General features: G+C 33.5%; 1 protein-coding gene across 1 annotated transcript; it reads left to right on the top strand.

Moving 5' to 3' along the window:
* The first annotated feature begins 8,530 nt into the window (after positions 1-8,530).
* Positions 8,531-10,905, top strand: LOC123526053 (mRNA decay activator protein ZFP36L2-like). Its single transcript, XM_045305130.2, has 2 exons — positions 8,531-8,688; positions 8,886-10,905. Exons 1-2 carry the CDS (start codon positions 8,644-8,646, stop codon positions 10,038-10,040), a joined length of 1,200 nt encoding a protein of 399 aa, XP_045161065.1. The 5' UTR covers positions 8,531-8,643; the 3' UTR covers positions 10,041-10,905.
* The last annotated feature ends 729 nt before the right edge of the window (positions 10,906-11,634 follow it).

Below are 11,634 nucleotides of genomic sequence, written 5' to 3'. Positions count from 1 at the left end.
ATACATCAGCATGTTGCCACGCCTAAGTTGCAGACGATAATTTATTCCGCATGTCACTGCGCGTTCGTTTTTCATTGCATCGTGGGAACCTTGCTCGGCGATGTTATTACTGGATAAACAAATGCTTATTATTATTCTCACTCGCAGAAATTTGAGCTGCATTCTTTAATGGTTGGTAAATGATTCGGAATTGATACTCAGCAGGCGTCTTTGGAACCAGAAACATGGGAACATTTTTTCGCAGGGTACTATGTGTCCATAAATCATGATAAAAATTATAAGCTAATTATGCTAACAGTATCCTGTTTAATTTCATGGAGATCTGCCAATATTGAAAACGTTTCATTTTATCCTTTTTGTTAATTTTGGCGTTTGTGATTTCACCAATTTATCATGAATTGTTCGAAATAAAGCCTTAAAATTCCGAGGCATGATTGTGTGACAGTGAATTGAGAAGGAGTCAATATGGCAGATCAAAATCTTCGGTATTTTTATTTGATAGATTGTAATTGCCGAGAATTGTTGTTTAGAATCGGGTATATGCATGTGTATAACTTCCGGTTTATATCATATACCTAGCCTGGGAATCCAGTCTGACAATTTCGAACTTTTTTTCTACCTGCAAATTATAATATCAGAAACTCGACGAATGCCAATTAACACTAATTAGTGCGAATTAAGTGGGATCTTTATTGCATAGATATTAGGTATGATTTCTTCTAACAAAGAACAAATATTATCAACGGCTTCCCAGGCTATCATATACCCAGAATATTATTCAATGTAATTTCTGAGAATGGCAGCAATATCATTACAATTCAAGAAACTGAAGAAAAAAATCAACATGACAATATTTAAAAACAAAATTATTCGTAAAGATATATACTAGTAATTATTTTTTATCAAACTTTACAGTACGACATCGCGGATTTTATTCGATACAGTCGACTCATGTAAATATGGTCGGTGTACTTTTCCGCAGATTGACCCTATGAACTAATATTTTCTTAAACTGCTCACTAAGATATCACATCAAACGCTCTCGTAATTTTAATATTTACAAATAAAACATGCATCTGGCTTGAATATCATTAGAACAACAGGACTTGATGTTTACAGTTTTGTAGTAAATGATATCAAATTTTGTCCCCCGGACGAGTTCTAAAATTTGTTTCTTATTTGATTCCATTAGCGATAAGTATGCGAGCAGACGACAGACATGTGGCGTGTAATTGTGATCAAGCACGAGACTAGCGTGTGAACGCTTCTGTTTTTATATGCATCTTGCTTCGCATGTTGACCACAGATTGTTATAAAATTGCAAAAATATCTTAAAACATTTACATTAACTTCGTTAAAATGAAAAACCTTCTCGGTTGTAAACGCAGTAAGAACTAATATGCGTAGCAGATGTTTTATTTATCAAAAAGTATTACTCTCTATTGCTCGGAGAAAGGTGGGAGACGCGCGCGAGGGATTTTCCCGCCATTTGTACAATGTCGGCTGCTGTAGTAAATAGTTGCGTAAGAAAAGAATCTGCAGAGCGTGAGAAAAGGTAAGATTGTGGTGAAAAATGATCTCAAGATAAGAAACTACTTACTGTTTTGTCTACCAATGGCGTACAGTGTCTTTGTTACTCATAGCTTATGCTAAGAATCGCGTGGGAAAGCAAAGCTTTCTGAGAAATCGGGAGGAAAAGTTCTTCAGCGAGATACATTGTAAACAATAAAAGAGTTCCTTATTGTCACTTTTAGCCGTAATGACATGATAAATGAAGATGGCAAAAATGCACATTACTGTCGTCTGTTCTTTTCGCGCCGTTTTTCTATGAACTGATTTTCTTGGAATTGTGGTATTTTGTTTACTTTCTTGTTTGTTTATTTATCTTTTAGGTCGTTTAATGAAGCATGATAAGAAATTATGATGATTATCGTTTATAAATTTGTATAAGTGGGAAATTGTGCCCATAATTATTTTTTTCATAATATGTTTTATGGTGTGCGGGATTGAAACATTATCTCTTTGAGGTTTATGTGCTTGAACCGTCGTGTTTTAGAACGTGCACACGCGTGTCGCATGCGACAGTCTGCAAATAACTCGTTGAAATTTATACATGAAATGAGACTTACACGTCGTCGCAGCATGCGTTAAACTTTGAGAAAAAAAAACACAAACTTCCTTTATAATTTTGATGTTTTTGCCATACAAAACTGGGGTCATATTTTATGCTTTATAAAGACTTTACGAAAGTCTTAGTTCGTCTGTTAACATTACCAGTGAAATTACTTGAATGTCCAAATAAAGACGATCAGACGATCAGATTATGTTACATTTAGATGAAAACTGAGTAAGACATTTGGACATAAAAAATCGTAAAACTGTATTGTTCGACATTATGACTTTTCAACATGTTTTTTTTTTTTCAATCTCAAAAGTGACCAGGCTTACAAACAAAAAGTACTGTACTCTAACTGGCAGTATGGAAAGAAGCGTTACATGCCGATATATTAATGCATTATTTATTAATATTACCGTACGGTAATTATAGTGTATTGGTTTTAATGCTTTTGAAGGCACCGCCATCAAAGCATTTGCCACCTTGCTACCCAATTTCGTCAGTATCGTTTATTGGTAATAATTACTCGGAGCCGTGGTGGAACACATGTTTTGCTGGACATCACAATATTTCATAGATAAACATCTAAATTCGCATATGCAGCATCAAAGTCGGCTTAGTTATTTTCACTAGCGGGTGAATCATACGGCGGCACCGTTTCTTATAATTAATTTCTCATTAGCGGCCTCTTGAAAAGCGCTAATTAATAGTTTATGGTGATTTGTACCACTCCTATATTATTGGGATGCTAATAGTCGTCGGCATATAGCTCCTGGCCCTCAAACAACTAAAAGTATTCAACCATTAAATTTCTTCCTCATTTATTTTCTTTTTCTTTGTTATTTTTTGTAGTTAAAATTAATTGATGAATGTTTATCTTTCATGGGCAGTCTGTGAAAGACACATTTGATCATTCTTTTAAATTCAGTTAGCTTCTTTCATTTAACAAACATTTTTTTCTCATTCCACTTCTCTTAATATCAAGTTTTTTTTATAGTTTAAAAGGAGCTTTATTTTCATAATGCGTTTTTCACTTTGCTATCAAGTACACTGCCTAAACTCTGATGGGAACTTCTTGAAAATATAACAGTTTCGGCTTTGTTTCATATAACATATAACCTGTATATCAAAACTGTTACCTGCGTTTACAAAAACCTTTATTATTTGCTTTTGATTTTTTGCCGACAAATACAGCAGTTTCTTTTGCTCCTTAGTTGTGATAGCAGTTTGGTTTATGTTATATTATGCATGCATTCTGATGATTGTTAAATTCGGCGGCAAAATCATTACAGTTTGGCCTTCGTTGAAAGAAAAAAAAGATAGCTTTATTATTTTCTGTTTTACTTGCTCAATACAGTCTGTCCTATATTTATTGTTTGTTATAGTCTCATCTACATACAAGTACATTACATCAACAATATGAATGCATATAGCCATTCTATAACAGAATTATAAGAGACGTCTACAAGTTAAACCGCGGTAGAGAAGAGAAGACAATTTACTTCTATATATGGTACTGATTCTGTCATTTACCAATAGTAGCCTCCCTTAGTCCATATAGATGTTTTTACGGTTAATAATGGTAATACTTTTTGCAGTTTAAAAAAATTAATCAACGTAAGTAATCCTGTGAAGTTTAGGGGTTGTGAGTGCTGCGACACGTGTCATAGTGTGTGCAGTCACGAAGAAAAATACAAAATTGAACTATTACTCAGGATAAGTAATTAATTAAGCCAATCTTCGCGTATAGTCTTTACGCTTCATTTAATCTAATCACAATTAGGATTAATTACCATTACTCAAGGTGGTAGGTAATCTACACGTAATTCAACTGTTTGACAAACTTTTTACAAACACATGTATCAGAGGTGAGCACAGGACTTACCGAATGGATAATACATGGCTTTAGTCTGGATTAATATCTGTAATTATTTTGGCTTCAATTTCTTATCTTTTTGTCCGTCTTGTCTGCTCGTTCAAAATATACATTTTACATACTAATTTCATGATATTGAAAATGCTAAAATTCCACGTATTTTCATTTAAAATTCCATACCTTCTTATTTTGGAACAGTTTGTTAGTTATCAAAATGCTTTCAGATTATATTCTATAACAAAATATAATTATGTTATAAAGTATTTCCCTTATATCTTTTTGATTACTGTTCGATTAAAGCAGCAATTTTTTTTACATGTTTACGTAATAAGAGGGTTTCTTTTGTATCTATAAACAACTACTTAGCTATTTTGCTTTTTTACTAATTATTAATAGTAATAGAAAGAGCTTTCTAAATTATGTAATACTATTATTTTGAAAGACATCATTTTCGGACTAAGTTGAACGAAATGCATAACTACAATATGATGTTTGACTAATATTTTGGGAGAAAAATGAGTTTAATTAGTAAAGACTTAGTGTCTATTTCTCGGGCGTCTAAGTACAGGTATGGTAACCAAATTTAGAAAATACGCAACAGAGAACGCGAGTTACAGGAGTGTGGGTATTTTGGGAGGGATGGAAGGATGGGGAAGGGGTAAAGGGAAAGAAATACTTTGCCGTTTCTTGTGCGTGTGAATGTTCCTGTGTCCAGACTAAGTAATTTCTTTCTGAGGTAATATTTTTTACCCAGACTTGAGAGTATTAGCACTGTTTTCGACTTCAAAACTAAAACCTGAAAAGGGCGATAATGTATATAGAAATTCAATTAGCAACTTTACTTTCATCCCATTTATTACCTTATAACCGTGCTAATAAAACTGCAATATCAAAACACAACAACCACTTTCGTGCAATACAACAAATGAAAAGAACCGAAACACCCTTTAAAAGTGTTGTTTATACAAAAAAGCTTTCTTTCGCACATGATTATTTAGCAATTGTCTGGAGCGTGCATTTTTCAAATGTTATCAATTAACAAATATGCCCAGGACTTTTGAAGAAAAATCGGCAATTAACACGTTTTTATTGATTTTCAGATAACTGTTGCGGGTGAAAATACCACAAACGTGAAATATTTGATCAAATGAAAAGATATACGAAAAACGAATATGCATTTATTAAGCATAAATTGTTGTTGTTATTAATACATAAAAACATTTTACATTGTTTATAGTCAAATAGTGGTACATTACAGTGATATGACATAATTTATTAACATTTCTTATTTGAAACAGGTTGCCCAAAACACTAAAGGTTTTTATGATGATATGTACATGTATTATACAAAACTGAGTCACCAAAATTAATAAATTATGTTTCATATAGTGATATACCTGCTGTAAATTGGTGAAATTTTAATTTAAAGAGATCTTCTGCTAATTCTTTCCAACGCACGCTAGGCTCTGTTTACCTCAGAAATTTTAGCGTTGTGTTATTTTTTTAATCTGAGATATTTTTTATGGGATTACCATGTTGTTGGCATACAACCACCTTAACACAGGAGCATTATAACATGCTGTACGATGAAAAGATGTTTGTTTATGGTTAGATTTAGATAAGAAGAGACAATCTAACAACAGAGGCGGGGATTTCTTGCATTTTGGCATCTAGGATCAATGCCAACGCATCAACGGTAGGATGCGGCTATCAGAAATCCATGTCACAGATTATCCGTTAATCACGTGAAGATTAATAGTATGATATCATTACTTATCTTCACGTGATCTCTTATCTCGCGAGATTATCGCAGCATGCATCTATCGGTTAGAATAAGTATACATTGTCGTTTGAAGATGTCAACAAATGCTTTCAATGTATTATTACATCAATACTATTAGTTTGGCAGGTAACAGTTCATGAAGCCATAGTACCGTTATTTTTGCTGTACACAGCGTTGATTGTTTTTATTAGTAGTTTAAGTAGCGTCCGAAGATAGGGGGTTCAGAGTCAGATAATGAGTATGAAAAGTGACATATATATTATGTTACAAATACAATTCACCCAGCAGAAAGGCTCTAAGCTTCTTCTTTTTTTTTTTTTTTTTTTTTTTTTTTGGCGATATGATAAAAGTTAAAATCGCGGTAGAGAAGAGAAGACAATTTACTTCTATATATGGTATTGATTCTGTCATTAAACAGTAGTAGCCTCCCTTAGTCCGTATAGCTTCGCAGTGCTTGGCTATATTTTGTAAGTGTCAAATAGTCATTCTCCTTTAAAATGATACAACCTTTTTGTCTTACTAACTCCTATTATATGAATCTGTATAAAATATATGTCTACTTTGTTTATATACCTGTTTAGTTACTTGTTTGTTAATGGTGTTATTGTTCTGTTCACATGGTTGTAATAACCCATGATCTAAATAAATCTTGAAATCCTGCTTGAAGTTTTTTTAGGATATACATCATTTATTAATAATGGTTACTTAAAATTCAGAATAAAGGACCTTACATTGTGTATATATGGGAAAACTATTTAAAAAAACTGAGACTGAATGTCAGTGTAACCCCAGTATTCCCCATGTATTTATATGAATCGGTGTGCCCCAATATACATGAATCAGTGTAAAATGTAATATTTTTCCTATGCTGTAAATTATAACTGCAAAGAAATCTTGATAAAAAGTCTTTACGACAAGAAAATACAATGTAACGGTTCGAATATATCAGAAAAAAAGTTCTAGAGGGGGGACAACTACTGATATCTTGTGCATTCTCTCAACGCCATACTTTTCCCAAATGAATAGGGGAGTTCTCTCCCATAGATTGTTTACGACAAAAAATGAACAGTTTCACTAACGATGCGACCTTTCCCATGCTCCAAGAATGATACAGAGCGCGTGTAACATTAGACGCGGTAAAATATCATCATTTATGTTCGCACTTGTCGCTATTGTTTACAGTGATTAATACCAGCTGGTCCCTTTGTCTGATTGTACTTTTAATCAGATATTATGTGACTAATTGGTGTTCTTTCGAAGTGGTTACGATTCGCAGATGAAGGTCCCTCGGAAAAAAAAGTAGATATGCCGTTAAATGTGACGAAATCAATTTAAATAGGTGACACATTCCCCTGAGTTCCCAGGCAATGACTTCACTGTGAATGAGATAAAAATCTGGTATTTTATACTCAAAAAGCTGATAATTTATGGTAACTTAAATTTACCGATCTTAACTTCTTTCATTGAGAATATGCATTTACTAATAATTGTTTCCTTTATCTACATTTATAAGTGATCATATGTATGATCACCGTGGATGTAGCGGCAAGGGAGAGAGAGATATTTGAAACAAACGTTACGTGTTGGCAGTTTTAATGAATTAATTTTGAAATACTCACTTCAATATTTCAGTCGTTACGCATCATTCACATATATACATGATGCGGCCCACGCGAGATTTTTGACTGTATGCTGTCATACGCGACATATTTCTATCAAGAAATGATGTGAATTCATTAGCCACGGTGAATAATTGCATGTTTAATGAAAAATAAATGGTGTCATACTGCGCTAACATCCGGCTTTTTGCTTAAATGAAATTGATCGTTTCAATAACATTTAAAATAAAAACACTTTTTTTTTGTGAATTCTGTTATGTTTAAAAATCTATAAATCACCATTAAGTTAAAAAATACACCAAGCATCAAGGCAAGAAAGAAATTAACTAATATGGCATTGATGAATATTTTCTATTTTATGTTATTCATGTAGTTTCAACCATTTTAAAAACACCCGTGGGACAGGTATTTTGTGAATGAAAGTCGGTCAAATTGGCCCTTGTTTACAGTTTTACAACTTCTCCGGGCCTATTTCACAATTCAGTAGTTGTTTACTTCATTTCGAGATCCCCGAAATTGTACAGGGTTTCAATTTGAATACACATGGCATGGTGACCTCGCTTTTTCGTCTGATTAACGAACACGTGGTGTTGTTTACTCCCTCGTCTTTGGCGGGAAAACCTACCCAGTAACTAAAAACATGGGATACCCACGTGGGTTTCAGAAAGGCTTTTTACTTCTTCTTTTATGTATAATAATCTAAATACTAACAATTCCTAACGTAGATTTGCTGAAAAACCAAAGTTGGGAAACATCAAGGTCACGCCAAACAATGTATTTATAAATCTTTTTCTGTACGAAAGACTGTAACGTACTTTATACTACTAGGATCTATACGAATATTATGACAAATTTAAATGTATTTTCAAATATACATAATTTTTGTTTGTATTTTACAGATATTCACACTTTACTTCGTTACAATTAAACTTTCTTTGCTTAATTTTACATTTATTACACATGTGTAAGGTCCTACATGTACCTTGATACTGATAAATGCACAGTTACAACATGAACTACATCAACCAATCAGATTGCGCGCATAGCGGTATCGGTTTGATTGACAGATCATGAGACCTTGATTTGCACTGTCGGCGAAGTAAACAAGTTTACGCTCCGCCTACTCTCTCACGAGATTTTATATTACGGGAGAAACGTGTAGCGGAAAGTCAGTTGTAGTGCGAACTTTACATGCGATAGAAGGATACACAAATTTAAAATTAAACTGTTTATTTCTGAAGCTGACATCATGTCTACGACTTCTTTCTATGATGTCGGGGATGTTATATTACAGGTACGTTGAGAGACACTTTATTTTCTTTATTTTATAACTTGAAATATTTCTGTATTGTATAAATTTACGCGAACACGTGTGTCGTTGCTTCTAATTGAAATTTAATTTGAACGTTTTGAAATTACTTCTTACATTTTATTTGTCGAATTTGAATTTTGAAGATGTCATACTTAACAAAGTACATTTATTATTTTCAGAACATGAAGTTAAACCAATTGAGACAACAACAACAAAATCAAAGTGCTGAACGAAGGAATACAATTGGTGCACCAGTGAACATTCAACGGAATAGGAATTTCTCTATCGGAAATTTTACTCCAGTGACTGGGAATAACGTTACACCTGTGATTCCTATGGATAACCAGAATGGATTGAATGATCATAGAAAATTGGATAGATCTTACAGTGAGCCTTGTGATAGAACAATGAATAACAACACAAACTTGAACACTCAGCAGCCTCAGAAACAGCCTGCTGTGAATTCCAGTAGATATAAGACTGAACTTTGTCGTCCGTTTGAAGAAAGTGGACATTGTAAATATGCAGATAAGTGCCAATTTGCTCATGGAGCACATGAACTCAAACAATTACAAAGGCATCCGAAGTACAAAACTGAACTCTGTCGCACATTCCACTCTAAGGGATTTTGTCCATACGGACCTAGATGCAATTTTGTTCACAATGACGATGTTAGCAAATGTAATGAAAAGAACAATCGTGTCTTATCGACGCAGGTAGTTCAGCAACAACAAGCTACGCAGTATTTCCAACACATCTCTCCGCCTGGGTTCAGTCAGTCACCGCCACCAATGGTTCAGCGACCAACTAGCATCAGTTTCAATTCTAGTTTCAATGGTTCTTTGGGCTCCTCCGTGGATTCATCACCACCTTCAAGTGTGGGTAGCGAAAGCCCATCACTTAGTCCAGTGTTTTTCGGAGAGGACATTCAAATGTTGAATCCTGGATATTTACCAATGAACAACGGGCTCAATTTTGACAATTCTACAAATGGTAATGTGTTCAATATGCCAGAAATGGCACCCATAGATCTCGCTCCTTTAAACATTCAAACGCAATTGAACGCGGATTTGGGACTGTTAACGCAGCAATTCAATGCCTTGTTAAACTTGAACAATCATAGCAATAACAACGAAAAAGTTTCCGCGTTTGAGGAATGGGACTCAAACCTGTTTACGGCACAGCCACCGGCTTCACCAGATTCAATTTCAGGCGATAGTGTAGGAAGTGCTAGCAGTTTTGGTACTAGTAACACTTTTTCATCGTGTGGTTCACCCATGGAGTCTGGAAAGAACTTTAGATTACCGGTATTCAATCACATTTCCCAGGATTAAGAAACTTTGTGATCCATTTAAATTGCCTTATTGGATAGCTGTTGAAAATGTGTATTTTCTAATTTTATATTTAGATAATCTGGGGGTTGACTGCAACTAATTTTACTGAACAATAAATTGTGACTAGTATTTCATATGATCACAACATGGTTACCCTTGTTCTAGAATTTTGGACAGTAATGTTTAGATCCGAGGATAGTACATTAAATATTGCGGTGAACCCTCTTACTTATCTTGATAGTTCACCTGTATGAAATGTTTTTCATTCCTGTTTTACATATTTATTTTTTGAGAGATACAGACTTCAGGCGAAGTCATAATTTGACAAATTGTGGTAAATGTAGCTTATATTGAAGGTTACACATCCGCAGATTTTAGTATTAAAGTATTATTATTTTCCCAGGGCAATTGTAGTTTTTTTTTACTTGGAAGTGCCTAATGTTATTGTAATTTGTCAGGTACAATGTGTGCTAATCTACACTGTTCATTAATACTTGCATTCATGAGTCTGTTTACTGCTTTTCACTCATAATTTGAGAAAATATTTATTGTATTAAACGTTCATGCATTTAAATTATTAATTTCTCTCATATTTTCGTACCTGTAAACTCATTTTGTTTTTTTTCCATTGAATCAAGTTATGTTCAAATATTAATTTGTTAAATTATTAAAAATTATCAAAAAAAATCCAAAGAGTTTGGGAACATTTATCATTTTGCAATTTCCATTTCTTCATCTCACTGTTAATATCCATTGATCATGTTATTTATATTTAACGAAACAAAATATCCAGGTTTGGATGTACAATTTATCATTTTTGAAAAAAAAGATGTTAAAAAAAAATAAAATATATTTTCAAAGCTTACTTTCTACCCTGTTGTTTATTGAAATGATGGTTAAAATGGTTATAGTGTAATCCATTTCAGAGACAAAAGTTTAAGCTGCTTAAATTGCATATTATGGGAGTGTAAATAAACCTGAGATATATAAAACAGTTTTAGTATGCAATTTAAACAACTTGTAGTCTTGCCTCTTAAATACTTGGCCAAGTTTCAATGTTATATTGAATATGACCTCAAGCCTGCAGTACAGATAAAATGGATATTGGATTTTATACTGCTCTACAGTACAAAGTGTCCCCTTGCTACAGACATGATTTTGTCTTTGTTGAAGTTTGTTCCCGGATTTAAATGGCCCAAATTTAGCCGGACCCTTAAAATACTCCCTATTTTTTCAAAAAGTGCGACTGTCCAGGGTTAGTTAACTAAAACTAGCTTTAATGATTTGCATTTGTGTTAGTATGAAACTAGCTTGAATGCAACTTGTTATATTATATTACCAATAGCTACAAGGAACCCTTTGAAATTAAGACAATCTGCCTGTTTCACTCTGGAGGTGCTACAGACAGCGGTTAAAAGTCTCGATAGGTTTGGATTTAATCTTGTTCTATGTCTGTTAGTTCATCATTTATGACAAATTGATTGGCCTTGAATCTACTTCAACCACTATTCTGCCAGTGTTGGTAGTAAAAACCTACATAGGTATTAAAGGAAGACCTTTACCCTTACCCTGCCAAATTTCTAAAATGAACTTG

Source organism: Mercenaria mercenaria, chromosome 1 (assembly GCF_021730395.1).
Source record: "Mercenaria mercenaria strain notata chromosome 1, MADL_Memer_1, whole genome shotgun sequence".
In the NCBI taxonomy this organism is placed as follows: Eukaryota; Metazoa; Mollusca; class Bivalvia; order Venerida; family Veneridae; genus Mercenaria; species Mercenaria mercenaria.
This window is presented reverse-complemented; position numbering and strand designations above follow the sequence as displayed.